This window comes from Pongo abelii, chromosome 15 (genome assembly GCF_028885655.2).
Source record: "Pongo abelii isolate AG06213 chromosome 15, NHGRI_mPonAbe1-v2.0_pri, whole genome shotgun sequence".
Taxonomy (NCBI): Eukaryota; Metazoa; Chordata; class Mammalia; order Primates; family Hominidae; genus Pongo; species Pongo abelii.
In genome coordinates this window covers 51,096,438-51,118,093 of record NC_072000.2, presented here as the reverse complement: position 1 = coordinate 51,118,093, position 21,656 = coordinate 51,096,438, and the positions used below count along the sequence as shown (strand labels likewise).

Sequence of the window (21,656 nt, the reverse complement as noted above, 5' to 3'; positions counted from 1 at the left end):
TAACCTATCACACAGGCTTTCAGGGCCAGTGGGAGAGGGAATGGAGTTAATTTATAGCTATATCTATTGATTAATACTCATTTAATAAACTGTTCCATACAAGCAGCAGATTTCCAAATTGGTTGATTTAGATTAACCAACTAACTTACTGACTCACTAACTAACTAAACAAATAAATAAGTAAAAGTGAACTTTATAGAATTGCTTTATGATCATCGAATGAAATTTGGAAAACAGTCTGTGAGCTAGATGACATGGAGAAGCACAGCCCTCAATCCCTCCACAAGCCAGTGAGGACATGGTTGCCTCTTTTGCAGCCAGTGTCTGCTGAATTTCCCAATGTGTGCTGTTGTTGCTCGTATTAAATTCAGGGTGCTGTAATTAGCACAATTGCTCCTGCTTCCCAGGAAACAACGTTGTCACTACTGTCACCATATGCCACTGGAATGGGTCCTTCCAGTTCTTCACCGATGGAATATTAGGGGACTGGATGTGTCTGAGTGCAAGCTTGGCTAAATGTGTTTTCCTCCTCATGCTGAAACACAAAAGTGCACTGTATTAGTCCATTTTCATGCTGCTGATAAAGATACACCCGAGATAGGGCAATTTACAAAAGAAGGAGGTTTATTGGACTTACAGTTCCACATGGCTGGGGAGGCCTCACAATCACGGTAGAAGGCAAGGAGGAGTATGTCATATCTTACATGGATGGTGGCAGGCAAAAAGAGAGCCTGTGCAAAGAAACTCCCATTTTTAAAACCACCAGATCTCACAAGACGCATTCACTATCACCAGCATGGGAAAGACCCCCCCACCCCACCCCCACAACCCACCATCATGATTCAGTCATGGTTCCCACCAGTTCCCTCCCCTAACATGTGGGAATTATGTGAGCTACGTGATGAAATTTGGGTGGGGACACAGAGCCAAACCATGTCATGCCCATAGTAGAGATAGGCTGGGAACATGTTCTCTGTCCTGAGGCTGAAAGACTATAGCAACAAAGAAGGCAGGGAGATTGTCTCTGGTGCTTTAGAAGAGGCTAGTCTGCCTCTTCACCACTGGTCCATGGAGCAGGGATGACTTTGTTTTCCCATACTTTTGATATTGCCTACCATTAGGATTCATCAACAACCAGATTAGAGCCCCAAAAATGTGACAAAGAAGAATAACCTATCAATAGTGTCCTGTGTCAGAAGCAAAGGTTAGTAAAAATTAAATGGAACATATACCCAGTGAAACATAGAACAGCTTAAGTGTTAATAAATAAAAAGAAGGGTAATATTTAAAGAGATTTATTTGTCAGGTACATTGATTTGAGTGTGTGTGCACATACATACACATACGCATGCTAGATTTGGTCATACTGAAAATCATAATTTCTTAACTAAATAGTTCAGTAAATAAATTGAAAATGGGGATCAAATTAGTGGCCTAGGACAGGAAGTGCTAGAAATATCTCAAAATACAGAGCATGAAGTATGAAGATATATAAATCATGAGGAGGAGAAAGAGGGAGAAAGACTTGGAGGATATAGCCTATGGAAGTAATATACCAATACTGGAAATTTTAGAAAAATAATTACATTAAGTTGAAAAGGCCTGAACTTGTAGCTGTGCTTACTGAAAATCCTGAACTCATACTGAATCAGGAGAAAAGATAACCGCCTGAGCTAATACGAAAAAATATGAAATCCGAGGAGAAAGAGGAAATCACAAAGCAAAAAAGGACAAATTTTGAAAAAGGATTTATATCAGAGTTCTTATATTTGATTTCAAAAGATAAAAGGCAGCAGAATAATATCTATAGGTTATTAAAGAAGAAGACAGCAACTCAGGAATCCTGTAGCCAGTTACCCTGTCATTGACCACAAGGAGAAAATATTGTTGTACAGGAATCCAGTGAGGATTCCTTTATATTATACAGTCTAAGATATATACTCTAGAAAAGATTGAAGGAAAAAAATAGTGACCTCAAATGGGTCAAGAATGTGGGTTGGCCGGGCACGGTGGCTTATGCCTGTAATCCCAGCACTTTGGGAGGCCGAGGCATGCAGAACACGAGGTCGGGAGATCCAGACCAGCCTGGCTAACACAGTGAAACCTTGTTTCTACAAAAAATACAAAAAACTAGCTGGGCGTGGTGGCACGCCACCTGTAGTCCCAGCTACTCGGGAGGCTAAATCAGGAGAATCACTTGAACCCGGGAGGTGGAGGTTGCAGTGAGCCGAGATTGGGCCATTGCACTCCAGCCTGTACAACAGAGCGAGACTCCTTCTCAAAAAAAAAAAAAAAATCTGGGGAGTGGGGTGTTTAAATCTAATGAATATGAATAAACAGTCTGCAATGTGTGGAATAAGAACCAATTAGATTCTTAAAACTGAAAGCTATGAGTTTAAGGGAAATCTAAAATCAACGAAAACAAAATATAAGAGTTGAGGTTGGCAGGAGAGAAAAGAAGAAATAAAAAGTGTTCTAAGTTTCCTTATCAGGGGCAAGGATGTGGGCAGCAGAGGGTGGGGGCAGAGTGTGCCCTGAAGGGCATCTAAAATTTTTGCTTTATTGAAATGAGGGGAAAAAGAAATTAGCCACCTTGGAAATGAAAAAAAATTACCTCTTCTTGGGTATTCTCTCAAAAATTTTTGTATTTGACTAAATATATATATATATATATATATATATATATATATATATATATAACCTTAAATTCTAATATGTAAATATTTGTATGGCATAAGTTCTAACCATAATAGAAATAAGTAATAAAATGGTGATTGTTAAATTATTTCTTCTTGGACATTTTAAACATACCTTGATAATCATTGTATCAAAGGAAAATCAATAGGTAAATTATATACCATTTAGAAGGCACTTAAACAGATAATTGATAGTAAAAACTTTGAACAAAACAAATGCTAAATTCAATGGAAAATCAGCTCAAAATGCCTTAATTATTTTTTAAAAAAGTAATGGAACACCAGAAATTCTCATCCTAATGAATCACAAAAATGTAATTAAATTAAGTAAATTAATACAGCATTAGTAAAGTAAAAGCTGAAAATAGCATAACAGCAAGCAACTACAGCTAGAAATTTTTAAAAATGCAAATCTGGTTATTTTAAAAGAAAAATAAAAATGACAAATCTCTTGTAATTCTAATAAAATAGGGAAGAAAGGAAGTAAAAATATTCCTGATTTGGAATGAGGAAAGAGACATAACCTTAGATAAAGGAGAAATCACAAAATTAAGAGATGCTTCATGCAGTTCTTAAGGAAATTGATTATTTTCTAGCAAAATTTAAATTGTTAAATGTTGTCCAAAGAGCAGTGCCAATCAAAAAATATGCTTTTAAAGTTAGTATTAGAAATGTGATTAAGTATCTGTATTTGGTTGATGGCACCAGGTCAGATGGATATCTGAGTTTTCACTTACCTAAAATTAAAATTTATATGTGAATTTAATTGATTCTCAATGAACAATCCCAGCAGAGTTTTATGTTTGTCTGTGTGTGTGTTTATTTATTTATTCATTTATTTTAGAGACAGGGTCTCGCTCTGTGGTCCAGAATGAAGTGGAGTGGCATGCAATTATGGCTCACAACTGCAGCCTTGACCTCCTGGGCTTAAGTGATTCTCTTGCCTCAGCCTCCTGAGTAGCAGGGATTATAGGATGCACCATGCCCAGCTAATTTTTAGTTTTTGCAGAGGCAGGGTTTCGCTGTGTTGCTTAGGCTGGTGTTGAAATCCTAGCCAAAGTGCTGAGATTAAAGGCATGAGCCACTTCTCAGCTGCTTTTTTGTTGTTGTTGTTTGTTTGTAAAAGAAAATAATGTGGACATTAACTGCAAGATAGATGCCTGAGAATAACCAAAAAAGCCCGAAATAGAATAGCAGCAAGGGACTGGGACAGGGTGAAGTTTTATTAGTAGAGTTCAGAAGCTAAAAACTTCTATGTCACATTAATATGGTTTTGCATAAGAAAAGAAAAATAAATTGTTATAACAGAGTAGGTAAGCCAGAAGTAGATCCTAACATGTGAAACTTTAATACATGATAAATTTTGGGTTCAACTCGTTGTGGTAGAATGAGTATTCAGTGGTGGTGTGGCTACTATATCTCCATCAAAAGAAAAGAAAATTAGACCTAGAAGTGACACAACATTCAAAATTCGGTTCTGGATGGAGTAAAGACTTCATCGGCAATCTAGGGGAAAACAAGCCATACTTTATTATGCTTTGCCAACCAAAGCTATGCAAGAAAAGACAGTCATATCTTACTATATAAAAATTAAGTTATATGTCTATGAAATGATATTTGCTGAACAAAATTAATAGAAAACTAACCAAAAGATTATCCATAATATACAAAGATTTTTTAATTTTTAAAGAAAAAGATAACTAACCCAGGATAAAAATAGACAAAGGATCTAAGTAGACAGTTCAAGGAAGCAAAAATCTGGAAAATCATCAAATGAAAGCCCGATCAAGTTCACCAGTCATCAGGGAAGTGCAAATATAAAGTAACAATGAGCTATCACTTCACACAATCAGATTGCACAAAAATTTAGAAGAGCAAAAAAGCCTGTTATGGCTGTAATTCAGGAAGAAGAATACTCATATGCTTGTGGTGAAATGTACATTCCTTTTGGAAAGCAATCAGACAAAATTCGATACAACTAGTTACAAACCAGGTTCCTTACAAGAATTTCTCCTATCAAAATAAAGCCACCAATTTGAAGACACGAGTTTAGAGACAATTAATGGGAACGATTGACTAAATTAGAAAATATTCATGACCAGGGATATTATACAACTATTTTTAAAAGGTTGGGGAGGATTAGAGCTCTACCTTGGAGGAATTTCCATGAAGTAGTTTGTGTGAGAAAAGTAAGATTTTTTTTAAGTGTTATATAAAATTCCCATGTACTTCCTCCTCCATGCATGCACAACCCCTCCCACTACCAACTTCCAGTACCAGAGTGGCTGATTATAATTGATGAACCTGCACTGACACATCATTATCACCCAAGTCCATAGTTTACATTAGGCTTCACTCTTAGTGTTGTAAATTCTATAGGTTTGGACAATGTATCATGACACATATCCACCATTTTAGTATCACACAGAGTAGTTCCACTGCCCTAAAAATCCTCTGTGCTCTGCCTATTTATCCCTCCCTCCCTACAAACGTTTGGCAACCACTGGCCTTTTTACTGTCTCCATTGCTTGCCTTTTCCAGAATGTCATATATTTGGAATCATATGATACTGCCTTTACAGATTGGCTTCTTTCACCTACTGATATGCATTTAAGTTTCCTCCATGTGTATTCATGGCTTGAGAGCTCACTGTTTTACAGCACTGAATAATATTCCACTGTCTGTATGTACTACCTTTTATTTATCAGTTTACCCACTGAAGGACATCTTAGTTGTCTCCAAGTTTTAGCAATTAGAAATAAAGCTGCTGGCTGGGCGTCACTCACGCCTGTAATCCCAGCACTTTGGGAGGCCGAGGCAGGCTGATCACCTGAGGTGAGGAGTTTGAGACCAGCCTGGCCAACATGGTGAAACCCTGTCTCTACTAAAAATACAAAAATTAGCCAGGCAGCTGTTCGGGAGGTTGAGGCAGGAGAATCACTTGAACAGGAGGCAGAGGTTGTAGTGAGCCGAGATCGCGCCACTGCACTCCAGCCTGAGTGGTAGAGTTAGACTCCATCTCAAAAAAAAAAAAAAAAAAAAGCTGCTATAAATATCAAGAAAGTGTTATATGATTTAATTTTTACAAAAAGACAAAAATCTGTATACATTATATGCACACATGCACACACACACACACCAGGGATATGTTCTGAGAAATGTGCCCTTAAATGATTTCATCATTGTATGAACATTGTAGAGCATACTTACGCAAACCTAGATGGTATAGCCCACTACACATCTAGGTAATATGGTATAGCCTATTGCCCGTAGACCACAAACCTCTACAGCACGTTACTATACTGAGTACTGTAAGCAGTCGTAACACAGTGATATATGTCTGTGTATCTAAACATAGAAAAACTACAGTAAAAATGTGGTATTATACTTTGTGGAACCACCATTTTATATGCAGTCTGTTGTGACCGAAACACGGTTATGCAGCACATGACTGTATGTATACTCTGTGTGTGTGTGTGTATAGATACTGTATTAGTCTGTTCCACACTGCTATGAAGAAATACCCAAGACAATAATTTACAAAAAAAGACATTTAATTGACTCACAGTTCTGCATGGCTGGGGAGGCCTCCAGAAACTTAAAATCATGGTTAAAGGCACTTCATCACAGGGCAGCGGGAGAGAGAAGAATGAGAGCTGAGTGGGGGGGGAGCCCTTATAAAACCACGAGGTCTTGTGAGAACTTATTATCACGAGGATAGCATGGGGGACACTGTCCCCATGATTCAATTACATCCCACTGGGTCCCTCCCACCACACATGGGGATTGTGGGAACTACAATTCAGGATGAGATTTGGGTGGGGACACAACCAAACCGTATCAGATACACACACACACACACACACACACACACACACACATATATACATAGTTTAAAAATTTATATCCTTTGTTATTTTCATTTTTCAGGAGTTTGATAGAAAATGAGTGAGGAAGAGGTAAAAGAAAAATCCTGGGACAGTTTTTCCAGGACATATCAAGGTTCAAAAACTCTTTCTCTAGAATGACATGCAAAACCATCAGAATAATATTAGCAAAGATATATAAAACATGTAGTTGCATATATTTTAAAAAACTTAGTGAAGATGCAATGGATTCTAATTTGTGTGAGTAAATGAGTAAAAGCAAAATTTCACATTAGAATGAATGAATCTAAGTTTTATAGATAGCCTCATTCTTAGAAGTGTCCCATTTGAGGAAGTTGGCTGTAAGTATTCATTTTGTCTTTTATTATGAATGATCAAATAAGATTACCCATTATTCAAAAATTTCTATGTAGGGAAGATATGAAACATTTCCTGTCATCAATATTTGAACAAAATTTCCCATCGATTTATCAAAGAAAATAGTCCTTTTGAATTGATATCTGCAGAACTACAAATCATTTATATTGATGCTTTGTTCTTAATTATTGATGTCTAACAATGATTTAATTTCTCTTTTGTATAGCTTCACAGTAACCATTTCAGTCAGGTTGTGGTCATTGACAGACATATGCATATAATTAGCATCATCTATTGTTATGAGCTATCACTCATATAGTGCAGTCATACTATAGTTGTATTAGTAATATAAATTTTTGTTCATAAAGTGAAAAAATAATATGCTTTTCTAGCTTTAGTGCCTCCAAGTATATTGAGCAATTATTTTCCTTAAGGAACCACATTTATATATATCTTCTGTATAGGATTTTTAAGATTTCTGGAACTTTCCAGAGAAAAAGATGACATCCAATATAGTTTTTAGTGTGTCTTTCCATCTGGGTTTTTAGATTAATTTGGTTTAATTCAAAGATTAAAGACAGAAAAATTGGACCAAATGGTGGAATAACCTCCTGTGGAAAACATGCTTCTGCTGTGAATATTTTTTAGATTAGTTGATTTTTTAACTTGTGACTACTTGCTGTGACTTCAGTCTCAGTTAATAACTGATTAATCATAAGCCTATGGATTAATTGCACCAGTGCAGGTTGGGAGGTGAGTTAGCTGGTTTATGTCACTAGAGAAACTCGAGTGGTAGTGGAGAGTGGACTAAACAAATGCTTCCATAATTTAGTGAACTGAACTCAAGCGAAGCTATTTAGTGTATAATAACTAACTTTGGAGTTTTTTTTTAAATTAATTAATTAATTTATTATTATTATACTTTAGGTTTTAGGGTACCTGTGCGCAATGTGCAGGTTAGTTACATATGTATATATGTGCCATGCTGGTGCGCTGCACCCACTAACTCGTCATCTAGCATTAGGTATATCTCCCAATGCTATCCTTTCCCCCTCCCCCTTTAAGGTTAAGAAAGTGTATGCCTTGATGTAAATATAAGGAAGGGTCAAAAATAATTTTAAGTTTTCTAGCCTAGAATCCTAGAAGCTTAAATGAAAACCTTCTCAAAAATAGGGACACACAACTGATAAAATAAATCTTGGCCAGGTGTGATGGCTCATGCCTATAATCCCACACTTTGGGAGGCTAAGGTGGGCAGATCACTTGAGGTTAGGTGTTTGTGACCAGCCTGGCCACCATGGTGAAACCCCGCCTCTACTAAAAATACAAAAATTAGCCGGGGTAGTGGCACGCACCTGTAATCCCAGCTACGCCGGCGGCTGAGGCACGAGAATCGCTTAACCTGGGAGGCGGAGGTTGCAGTGAGCAGAGATTGCGCCACTGCTCTCCAGCCTGGGCGACAGAGAGAGACTCTGTCTCAAAAAAAAAAAAAAGAAAAAAACAGAAAAGAATTGTAAAAAAATTCATATAAAAAATGTCGCAAGACCCTTGGGGTGTCGCTTTGCCAGCCAGAAACCTCTGTGGCCAGTGGCACCTTTGCCCAAGTTTTGCTCAGGTTCACTGGGTTTGTTTTGCCCTCTCGGCCTGTTAGGCTGTGCTCATCTTGCGCTATCGGCCTGGATCTCACAGCTGTCAAGGGTGAGCCAGGCATGGAACGGTGAGGGCTGTGTGAGCAACCACAGGGTCTGGCCACTGTGTACAGCCAGGCATGCCAGCTGTGGCGGGGTGGGCAAGTCCCGGCATGGGCATTGGCTCCCTGCTAGGCCGCAGCTGGAGCAGGCGTACTGCAAGCGGCTTTCACTGCAGACACTGGGAAACGTGGTGGTGCCCGGAATCTTGGAGACGCGAGGAACTGCAGAGCTCCAAAGAGAGTGTCACAGCTCTGACTTGGGGAGCTCCTAGGTCTGGGATTCCCGAAGGACCATGGCTCTTCTCTGTTTCTGTCTTTTCTTCTCATCATCCGCAATGTGGCGAGCAGGGGGGCATGTTTCAGTCCTGTTTGTGTTACAGCTCTTTCAGTCCTGCCATTCGGAAGGTCCGGAGTTCTTGTCCCGCATCCAGGAAGCATGAGGTACAAGGACAACTACAGGCGTGAGCAAGGCGAAGAGGAGCTTTATTGAGCAATAGTACAGGTCTCAGGAGACTTGAAGTGGGTAGCTCCTTTCGCAGGCAGGTCATTGCAGCATCTGTGCGGCCCTCAGCAGAGAGGAGACTCAGAGCCGGTAGCTCCTATCTGCAGGCAGGTTGTCATGATGAGTGTACAGCTCTCAGTGGAGAGGAGACCCACAGTGTGTAGCTCTTTTCCCTCGGCAGGTTATCCTGTTGTCTGTCCCAGTCTGGCTGAGTCTGGGATTTTAATGGGCTTCAGAGGGGAGGAAGTGCGTGCTGATTGGTCCATGGGCAGCCATGGGCAACCCTGGAAAAAGCACCAGAAGTTCTCACTTTGGTAGAGGGAACTGGAAGCCTGGGCCCCATGCTACAGAGTCCATGGTTTGAAGGTGGGATTTCACAGGGGTCCTGCCCCTTTCCGCCCAGGAGCCTATCTGCCTCCTGCCCGCTTCATGGCGCCCTGGCTGTTCATGCTAGGGGGTGCCTGCAAGGCTGGTGCCGAGTGGCCCTCAGCCCCATCTTGTCCTCTCTGCTGTACTTGTCACCACCTAAAGTCCGAAGGTGGGTGAGGCAGTGAGAGGCTGGTGTGTCAGTACCGACCCTAGCACCCACACACCAGGCCTGGTCATGACAGTGCTTGGGCCGGACCACAACTTTGCTCCAAAATTGGAGCAGGTGCTGGGAGCCGGGAGAGGCCAGGCAGTGGAACCAGGCACTTCCAAGCATGCAGGGGCAGGGGGGCTTCACGGGCCAAGAGCACAGGGATGTCCGGGTCCACTGCTGCGGCTGGGTGGCTGCAGCTGCGCCTGGGATCACAGGGCTCCCACCCCACCAACTTGGAAGGGGACAGGAATCCTGCCTGTTCCCGGCTCCCGCAGTTTCTATGGAGTGCACAGCCCTAGCTGCATCTCCCCCACTGCGGTCGTCGTCTTTGCAGCAGCCACTCCAAATGGGGCCACTGCTGCTATCAAAGTATAACACTAAAATAATAATTATTTACTAAAAAATAGCTATTTCAAACATTGGGCCTTTTCCTAATGCTCCTTATGTTTTATTTTATCCTAGGAATTTAAATGCACTCAGCTTAAGGAAAAACAAACTCTCTCTGCTTAATGAAAAACAAAACTGGAACAAAACAAAACAAGACTCTCTTGATCACGTGTTGTCCTCTACTCCCCTAACTACTTTTTTTTATTTTTTATTTTTTTTGTTAGAGCCAAGTTTCTTGAAAGGATGATACCCATTAATCTCTTTATGTTTTTACTTGACTTTCACTCTGTAGAGTACAGGAAAATGCTAGACCCATCACTTCACTGACTCAACTCTGGCAAAGGTCACCAGTGATTTATTACTTGCCACATTTAAAGTCACTTTCCAGTTCTGTTGTCTTTTCACCACTTATTCTGCTCTCCAACCTCTCCATGGCTGTGGAAGTGCTATTTTATTTACTATTGACTTGTTTTGACTCTACCTCTCTTCTTCTTTATCACTTTTTCCTTAGTCTTTTACAAAGCCCTCCCGCCCAACTTTTTTTTTTTTTTTTTTTTTTTTTTTTTTTAGCTTCTTTTCTTTTCTTTTTTTGCCTGTACTTACTGCTGCCCAGGCCTCTCTCACTGGTCCTTCCCTTTTTCCATTCTGCATACTCCTCAAGTGGTCCATTCCCCTTCACAGCATACCGATGACTCCTAAATCCATATCTGTAGCTCAGACTTATTCTGGTTGTAGGTCATGCACATTGCAACTGGAGGAGCTGCGTCAACCAAACAGAACTCAACTTTCTTACCTTTTACAACTCCCATCCCACTCCACCCACAGCCAGGTAAAGTTCTCTCTTTACATTTCATGTTTCAGTTAGTGCACTGTCTACCCAACTGCCAAATCCAGGTCCTTAGAGACCTTTTTTAACTCCCACCTTTTGCCCAGCCCAGTTTCTAATCACTCACCTAGTTCAGTTAAGCCTCCTCTCCATGCCCATTGTCACCCTTATTTCAAAGCCCCTGTCATTGTTCATCTCAGTTGTTGCCACAACCTTCTTACTGATCTCCTTACCACTCTTTTTACCACCTCCAAATCTCTTCTCCAGAAGGAGCTAGGATGATCTTTCTAAAGCAAAAGCCTGGCTAAAAAAGTAATGGAATGGATTTTCTTTAGCATAGATGGTGCTACTAATGATTTGGTCCATTTTTGTCTCTCAAACATCATACCAAATTACTATTCCTCAGTACCCAGAAGTCTTTTCTAGCTTTGCTGGATATCTGATATTGGCTCTGATATCTCAGAACTTCATGTGTGCTACTTCCTACTCTTCACATGTATACATTACTGTATACTTGTGAAGAATTTTGGCCCCTGTTGAATAATAAAAGTCATATGCACTTAAAATAACATTTTGTAATTATTTAATTTATTATCTGGCATACTCTCTTCATAATTTAGGATTTATTTCAGACATCATCTTTTCAGGAAGCCTTTACTATTCTTTCCAGAAAGAAATAGTTGTCTGTATTTGGCTTACATCTCTATAGGATCATTTATTTAATTGTGTTGTGTTTTTTTTTCATCTTATTCATTTATTTTCCTTTTTTGACTCATGAACTGTAGGCTACTTGTAAACTGAGTTATTTATATAATGTTTAGCATATTGTAGACATGTAAAATATGCATGAAAATAATAAACATAAACATTTTAGATTAAGACATATTTGATAATACTCATCGGGTTACATATATACTGGCAAATTACTTCATCTCTCTGAAACTTGACTCCTAGGACATTAAAAGAGATGAGGTTTCTATAAAAATGAAATTAGTTGGCATATGTAAAGTTTCTTCCAAAACATCCTGGCCCAAAATAGGTATTCAATAAATATTAGGCATATCATTCATTAGTTGATTATTTGTACACCATGTCCTGAACACCTACATGTTGAGATTAATAGAAACTCAAAAAAAATATTGCAAAGTAAAACTGGGCAAGTAGATAATTCTTATAGGTTATACAAAGAAAAACTGTGGAAAAGTTCAGATTGTCTTGGAACATTTCTCTTACTGTTACATCAAAACCTATGTCAAATTTTTTCATGCCACAAATTCTTTTGGGAGACAATTGGGAGACAGTTATTTCTAGAGTTGAGGAAAACAGCATATATTACATTAATTTTCTTAAACTGACTTTAATCTCCTAGTGTTCAGCCAAAAAAAGTTTCAAGAAAATTAGTTTAGTTATAAAGGAGTAGCCACTGCATTTAAATGAAAAAACAAATTTTTCTTATATTATTATTATGATACATATCAATTTCCTTGCTGAAAACTGACATTGACTATATTCATGACAGATTAATCTTCCTTTATATTTATTAGATTATTGAGTATGCCTATTATATTGGTTTTTAAGAATATAAATATAAGATATGAGTCCTATACAAATAGAAATATATTTTATAGGAAACCATGTTATTGAAATATATTTAAAATAAATATATATCAAATAAGACACTCAATTATTTACATTACTGTATATATGTGAAGAATTTTGGCCCCAGTTTAATAATAAAAATCATACGCTCTTAAAATAACATTTTGTAATTATTTAATATCTAGATATTTGAATTTCACACATTTAGCCTATAAAATTAAATTTATTTTAAAGAGAAATATAAATAAAATAACAATAGTAGAAAAGAATTCAGTGTGGTTGTGTAATATTATCAGGGTCATAAAGTATGAAAATTGACTGTTGAATAAACATAGAGACATATTTTATGCTCCCTGAACTACATTTAAAAGCTAGAGAAAATTATGAATAGTAACTTCAAGTTCTTATGATAAAACTGTGTAGCAGGTGCTTTTCCTTCCTGGAAGCGTTGGAAGATGTTGGCTCTCAAGTCAGCCCTTCTAATGGAATTGTCCTCAGCTGGCAAGAGCCACCTCAGTTTGGGAATTGCTAATGCAGTGAAGCATCAATATCCTTTGTAGGAAAACTCTGTAGGGCCACTCTGAAAGGCCTTCTCAACTCAACAGCTCCATCTGACTTATTTGGAAGTAATGCATCACAGTTGAACTCATTCCACTGCCTAATCCCTCTTTTTTTAAAACACTACCACATGAGTTGATTCTGAGGGCACTCTCCAACAAACTTCCAAAATGCATGTCTTCATCAAAGAATCAGATTTCCAAAGAACCCATTCTAGGTGACCTGAGGAAGATAACTTTAAAATGGAATTTTAGAGGTGGATCACTCAGCAGCCAACTAGCTGGCTGCAGTGAGGGCCCCATTGCTGTTGGCAGGTAGCCACTGATAGCTCTTTTTTTTTGAGACAGAGTCCTGCTCTGTCACCCAGGCTGGAGTACAGTGGCACAATCTCGGCTCACTACAACCTCTGCCTCCCGGGTTCAAGCGATTCTTGTGCCTCAGCCTTCTGAGTAACAGGGATTACAGGCATGTGCCACCATGTCCAGCTAATTTTTATATTTTTAGTAGAGACAAGGTTTCACCATGTTGGCCAGGCTGGTCTTTAATTTCCTACCTCAGATGATCCACCTGCCTTGGCCTTCTAAAGTGCTGGGATTACAGGCATGAGCCACCATGCCCAGCCAACCACTGATAGCTCTTGATTGCTATAGTGGGAAGTTGTTAAAATCTTCACCTGTGATAAGGATAGGTGGTGATGAAAGGTAATGCCCTGTGAGTTCAATATTTCAGGCTTCTGAGGAATTCAGAGGAAAGTAATAATTATAAGGACAATGGAATCAAGTTCTGCTGGGTTCCTTTTACGCAGTGGAGAAAAAAAAAAGAAAGGCTGAGTGTAATTAATCATCACTTGACCGTGGTATGTGAGCATAAGACCTCTTTGGCAAAATACAAAGAGATTCTTATCTTCTGCAGTCAAAGTTAATAAAAGCAGATAATAAGGCTTAGGACTTATTTAAAAATATAACAGAATTTCAAGAGGCCTGCATTCTCAGCTATGCCAGAGTCTGAACCCTGGTTGGGAACAAGGGGAATCTTACGGGAGGTTACATCTGGGTTTATGGACTCCACAACCTTGAAGCCTCAAATTATCCTAAGCCATCTGGACCTATGGAAGTTGCCTATTCCTCCCAATTAGAGGCAGTCATTTCCATCTTGCTTGAAGATGATACAGAAACTTCTTCCCTTGGAGGTAACTCACACCCTTCTTGGGATATAACCCTACCTCTATTCTGGCCACCAGATCCGTATAGGGTCAATAGATAACATTACTTGGCTCTGGAATTGTTGGGCTTCTAAGAGAGGAAAAAGATTATGCTTTAAATTAGCTGTAGACCCCAGCCAGGAGTTAGGGAAGTATGTATGGAGCTAGATGCTGAGGCTGCTGGATGAGATGGGATGGAGAATAAGAGATTGAATAAAATTGAGGATGGAAAATAGGATCAAGTGAGGATAGTGACACAGATTATTGATATGGGAACATTCCACCATGATACAAGATTTAACGCTTAGACAAGGACAGCAGGAAATAGTGTTATACACTGCTAGGATGGCTCATGGAAGCTTGGGGAAAGCAATGGTCTCCACTAAATAAAGTATAAATGCCCAAACTGCTGTGCCGACAGTGAAAAAAGGACCCAATGACTCAGAGAAGTGGGAATGCTAAAGTGAATATATCATATAAGTTCCAGAAATATCATCAGCTCACTTTTTCTTTGTAAAGGCTTGGAGAACACCTCCTTGACTAAAGCAGTAAGAATGTGCTGATGGCTGAGACACAAGCATCATTAAGAAGCTCAGTGGTGACTGGACTGTCCTCTATAGGCAAATGTTAATAGCAGTAGATGCTATTATAGAATTGGCCTCCCTCGTAACAGCGGGGATGACAGATTTTCAAAATAACAGAGGCTAGGAGGTAGTTCTTAGTTGTCACAAGAAAAGTAGGCACATTTATTTTTTGTTTTTTGTTTTTGTTTTTGAGACAGTGCTCACTCTGTCCCCCAGGTTGGAGTGCAGTGGTGTGATCTTGGCTCACTGCAACCTCTACCTCCCGGGTTCAAGCAATTCTCCTCCCTCAGCTTCCCGACTAGCTGGGACTACAGGTGCCCGCAACCATGCCCGGCTGATTTTTGTATTTTTGGTAGAGATGGGTTTCACCATGTTGGCCAGGCTTGTCTGGAACCCCTGACCTCAAATGATCCACCCAACCTCAGCCTCCCAAAGTGCTGGGATTACAGGTGTGATCCACTGTGCCCAGCCAGGCACATTTATCTTAATGAATGGCTTGTTCAAATGTATCTAAGACTCCAGAATCACAGAGAGCTATGGAGATGGTTAACAGAACACAGCATCTCTAGGGGAAAATAAGTGGACAGCCAACAAACTGTTGCGCAATCTACACAATTAAAAACGGGTGAATAAGAGTGTGCATATGGCTACCTAATAAAAAGCCACGATCCTTGTCCAATTTCTGTACCTGAGGCAATTTTCAAATTTTGAGCTCGTTGACTGAAGACTTCAACTGAATCACCAGAAAGAACCCCAAAACACCATAGCAAATGTATGTGGTAATTATTCTCTCAGTTCTTTCTACAAAAAACCTACATCCATTTACTTGAATAATCATAGACTAGGGAAAATGGACTCCTGAGATACTCTGAGAAATGTCATACACAGGATCCAAATTGACCTGGATATCAGGATTCCGGAGTGGGCACATTGCCATGGATTATCTGGTCATACGTACTATATCAACTAAAAATGCCAACTTAATAGAGTGATAGAATGGCCTTTTAGAGAGGGCAATTGAGTCTTAGAGAGAAAATATTCAGTAAGGAGTGGGTGCTACCCTCCAGGATGCAGTTAAATTCTAAATCAATGACCATTATTATATGCTGCTTTTTCTCCTTATAGAATACACAGGTCCAAGAACCAAGAAGTGACCTCACTACCATCACATCCAGTGACCTACTGGGGGATTGCTTTCCTTCCCGCAACTCTGGGCTCTGCCAGTTTAGAGATCCCAGTTCCCAGAAAGGGAAAAAGCTTCCATTAAGTGACATAGCAAGAGTCCCATTAATCTTTAAGCCGTGGCGTCAACTCAGTAACTTTAGGCTTCTGTGTCAGGAAGCAGCAGATAAGAGGAGTCACTATCCTGGTGGGAGTGACCAGCCTATATGAGGCTGTTGGTAGGACTGTTGTTATATAGTGAGGCAGGAAACAATATGTTTGATACCCAGTTAATGCAGTGAGTCATTTCTCAGTATTCTCTTGTCCAATTTTGGTCATAAACAGACAAGTACATCAGCTTTGGTTTGAGAACATATTATGATCAAGGGCTCAAATCTGACAAAATTCTAGTAATGCAACTAGGTAAGCTACCTATACCAAAAAATGTACTAGCACAGGGTGAGAGGAATCTAGAATGGCAATAGTAGAAGGAGATGATGGATATAGTCCTACTATAGTTCCTTTTGAAAGTTTTTCCAGAGAGAGACTAACCAGAGTCTTGGAGTAGCTTTTCCCGGAGATTTATCACACCTAGCAAGTAGATCTGACTGGATACTGCAGTGCACCAGTTAGATCCCTTCCCCAGAACTGAAGCACTCATTCCTCCCGCTGCTGAGAGTATTAGCAGATGATTGCTATCAGCTAAAATTGCTATCTCTAGAAATAAGCCAAACAGAGCAGGCCCTCTCAAGGTTATGTCTCCTAGCAAGGAGTAGCACAAATTGAATGACCTGTTGATAGGGGAGGTGGTGGGTGTATAAAGGCTTAGCCCCTTTGGCTCAGGGCAGGGCAGCTTTGAGGGGATATCCCAGCTCAGAGAGTTCTGCAAAGCTACAGAGACCTTTTGTAATTCAACCCTCCCCTTGATCAGTCCTACTTCTTTCACTCTCTCACGTGTTGATCTGTAAGATACTTCCCAGAACCACTTCTGCACACACATCTCTGAATCTGTTTTCTCAGAAACCTGTCCTAAATCAAATACAAATATTCAATATATATTTAGTAATATAAAGAATATATATTAAAATAGATTTAAGTGATATGTGTGTATATATTACTTGCATTATATATTATTATATATGTAAGTATGTATATCTACACGTGCATACATGTGGGCACACACAAACATATATAATCTCCCTTAAAATTGTATATTTTTAGCTGTGCTATCATTTCACTTGTCTTAAAGAAATCTTGTTTTGGCATGTTGTTTTTAAATCTGAAATGCAAAAAACACTTAGAAATTTCTAAACATGAGTCAATTCAACAGATAATCTAGCCAATACTATAAGCCATTGTCACAAAATTCGAATCTTGAAAACCAATGACCCAAAAGTCATCCAGACCAGGGAAGAACAGGTTTGGTTTATTCCTGACTGAGTCTGTTGACACCACCACCTAACAAGAAAAGAGCTGGGGATACATCAAGAAATGGGTGTTGGAAAGTACAAACCTATTAACTGTTTGGAAGTCATCATTGTTACACTGTTTACCATCAAATTCTGTTTTGTTCCTGAGCTTTCTGAATTCAGAATTGAATTTTTACAACATATACAGCTCATAACTTCTAAAAATAAGCCTGTGACTAAAGAGATTATGTTTTGAACAAGAAAAAAAATAAATTGTTTACAATTGAATCAGAGTATCTTTTATCAAGTCACTAAGGCTAAATTCAATTAATCAATATATATGATGTATATGAAAGGCTAATCACCAAATTAATATTTGATAGATTTTAAAAATCTCAAAACATTTTATGATAATGATGCTGGTATCCCTAAATATCCGAACTTAATAAAACCAGACAGCATATATCGCTGCACAGCTAATAGAGTGAATTTAAATGGAAAGTTCCTTTAAGCTTTACCAAAAAGCAGCAGTTGTTCTGTAAATTTACACTACTAAAATTAGAGGCCTTTGAGGTAGCTGTGAAAATATTCTGATGTTGGAAGAAAAAAAAAACCCTCAGAATGTTGCAAAACTAGAAATCAAAGTAGGGCTGTCAAGCGAATCACATTTGAAAAAAACTTTTTAAAAAATGGGGAAATTTTGGATTCTGTTCTTTACTTTGATTCTCTAGGGTAGCTATTACTTCACTACTTTGGTTGGCATTTTATTATGTTAACACATCAGAGAGAATCTTTTCTAAGGAACAATGTCTTTTAAATATTCAGGGTAGCATATGCTCACACACTTCACTATTCTTATGTCCATATAAATACTGTAGGTTATTTCCAGGCCTTTGTTAAAGTTTTTGTCATGTAGAAGCGTTTGATAGTCTGGACAATGGGCAAGTGGCATTTTATCTATTTATAATAAGAGTTGAATGTATTATGAATTGGTGAAATAAAAACAAGAAAACAGCATAGAATCAATAGGAGTTTAAATGAGACTCCAATAATGATAGTAATAATATTATTATTAATAATAGTAATAGCTAACTTTTATTAAGCATTCATTAAAAGTAATGTCAAAAACTGAAATTACTTTTGCACCAACTTAATACTATGTGTCCAGGGCTTTATGGACTATCTCATTTAATCCTTCAACAGCCTAAATAATATGGTATCGTTATCATTCCGATCTGCTGACAAGGAAATTGAAGACCCCAAAGTTAAGTAACCTTTCTTGGTTATAATTAAAAGGGGTAAACTGGGTGAAGGTGGTAATGAACACAGCAGGTTTTGCATCATACTTAAAGTGTGTACTAAGTTTATACTAGCACATGGAACTAAAAGCTTGCTGCTTTAAGGCAAGTACACTTTTAAAATTTATTTTTCGCTTAAGAAAAGAACGTGGAATATGCCATATCAGGGGTTGGCAAATTATGGCCCATTAGCCAAAGCTGGTTGAGGAGTGTCTGTATTTATAAATAAAGTTTTATTGGATCTCAGCAACATTCGTTATTAATTTACCTATTGTGTTTGGCTGCTTTCACACTGCAATGGTAGAGATGGGTAGTTGAAACAATCATTTGAACCACAAAGCCCAAGGTATTTATAAATTGACCTTTTTCAGAAAATGCTGAGCCTCTACTGTACAGTCTTTCTTTAGGATACATGCAAAATGACACATAATTAGTTCCAATATCCAGTAATAGAAACAGGAGTGCCTTTTAATAATGCCTTTTAGCACTCTTCAAATAACAAATATAATCTGGAATATAAAATTTGAGATAACATTTGGTCCTGTGCAAGATCATATTTTGGTACTATACATATTCTAATAATTTGTAAAGATAATTTTTAAATTATTTTTAATATATCAGTTATAAATAATTGGAAAAGAAGTATATTAAGACAAAGAGGTCTAGTATAGTAGTTCACGCCTGTAATCTAGCACTTTGGAGACTGAGGGGGGAGGAGCGCTTGAAGCCAGGAGTTTAAGACCAGCCTGGACAACATAGCCAGTCCCTGTCTGTACAAAGAAAAAAAAAAAAAAATTAGCCGGGCATGGTAGCACATGCCTGTAGTCTCAGCTACTCAGGAGACTGAGGTAGGGGGATGGCTTGGGTTCAGGAGGTTGAGGCTGCAGTAAGCTCTGATTGCACCCCTGGACTTCAGCCTGGTTGACAGAACAAGACCCTGTTTTAAAAAAAGAAAAAAGAGAAAGAGTAAGTCAAGCAGCTTGATATTAATTTTTTTTGTCACTGAGATTCATTGTTTTGGCTAAGCTCTTGAATTTGAGTGTTTTAAATTTTTATCTCTCTCATGGAACTCTGTTTTATGTGGCTATTGACAAAGAGTTGGAAATATACAAAATTAATTTTACTCTATCAACAAATAGAGATACTAATATACTTTACTTCTTATCATTGGAAATGTCTTTGTAAATGAATTCAATAAGCTGAGTGAAAAAAAAAGTACCTAGTGGTAAGTAATACAATCAATGAGGAATATGCATTTTTGGTGGGTTATATAAGCACAATACTTTAAAAGTCATCTGTCTCATAACATTGCCATTTGGTTGTTTTTATTTCCTCTAGATTTGGATGATCCAGTAGTAACTGTTCATCAAAGTATAGGTGAAGCTAAAGAACAATTTTACTATGAGAGAACAGTGTTCCTCCGGTGTGTTGCCAATTCCAATCCTCCTGTTCGGTATAGCTGGAGACGTGGCCAGGAGGTCTTGCTGCAAGGATCTGATAAAGGAGTTGAGATTTATGAACCATTCTTTACCCAGGTATGAATTAAGGTACAGTATTTCCACCCTACTCTGCTAGGATACTTTCCTAATTCAGGCAGCATGAATTCATAGCTATTTGAAAAGGTAGTTTCTCTATTCTGGCCTTTCAAAAAACAATGTGTGCTTGACTTAAAGATTAGAGAACTTAAATATAAAGGACAACTTATTTTTATGTGGTTAGTTAAATTTAAAATGTTAACTTTTGAAAACTTTTTTTAGCTTACTATGTCCTAACTTTTTTTAATCTATAAATTTTCCTATGTTTCACTATAATGTACATAGTTATACATTTTGCTAGCTGATTTGGGTTTTGTGGAAAGTATTTCTCAAAAGGAGAGATTTTGATTTCCCCATTTGCAAATGGTGAATAACTATTAAAAAAATGAAACCTGTTTGAAATTTATTTGGCTTTAGTTTTAGGAAAGATATGTCTTTAATTTCCTTTAGTCGTGTTTGTTTTCGACTTGGTTTAGAAATAGAGCTTTAAGTATGCTAAAAATAAAAATAATTAATGAGTCATTAAAAATGTATTTAATAAAAGTTGAATTAATTTTACATAGAGTGAATGTAATATGAAACATTCTTGTGTAATACACAAAGAGTAAGGAATTAATAAGTCTTGAGGAAGATATTGAAATTTGTGGGAATATTTGCATGCTGTTATTATAAAGGTTTTTTGATGAAAGAAGCATAAACCTAAATTAACAATGAAAAAGTTTTAAATAAAAAAATATTTGGACAAATGTTCAAAAGTATTGTGACAGTGAAAAATAATTTTTAAAATTATACAAATTGGCTGGGCGTGGTGGCTCATGCCTGTAATCTCAGCATTTTGGGAGGCTGAGGCTGAGATGAGGTCAAGAGATTGAGATGATCCTGGCCAACATGGTGAAACCCCATCTCTACTGAAAATACAAAAATTAACTGGGCATGGTGGCACATGCCTGTAATCCCAGCTACTCAGGAGGCTGAGGCAGGAAAAATCACCTGAACCCGGGAGGCAGAGGTTGCAGTGAGCTGAGATTGCGCCATTGCATTCCAGCCTGGCAAGAGAGCGAGACTCCATCAAAAAGACAAAAAAAAAGAAATTACATAGATCACAAGATAGGCAGGAATTTGACACATCGTACATACATTTCAGATATCTATATATCCCTAACTAGGGAAATGTGTAACTAATCTTTAATTATTATAAATATTTTACTTCACAGTTTTAAAGATTAATACAGCTTTCATATCTAAACTCTAATAACATAAGGTTATTTTGACTTTGTAAATATCCCGGCATCCCATTTTTCACCATTGAATATATTTCCTTATATGGTAAACTAAGGCCTGAGCTCCTTCAGATTAATATAATCACCAACATTTAGACATTAACTG

At 38.1% G+C, this 21,656-nt stretch overlaps 1 protein-coding gene across 2 annotated transcripts in view; it reads left to right on the top strand.

Annotated features, from left to right (window-relative positions):
- MDGA2 (MAM domain containing glycosylphosphatidylinositol anchor 2) overlaps window positions 1–21,656 on the top strand; it is an 825,106-nt gene that overhangs the window by 518,458 nt on the left and 284,992 nt on the right. For both annotated transcript variants that reach the window (XM_024231654.3, XM_054530089.2), the window contains one exon: window positions 20,074–20,270. In XM_024231654.3, coding sequence (XP_024087422.3) covers window positions 20,074–20,270 — 197 coding nt within the window. The remainder of the gene's footprint in view (window positions 1–20,073; window positions 20,271–21,656) is intronic.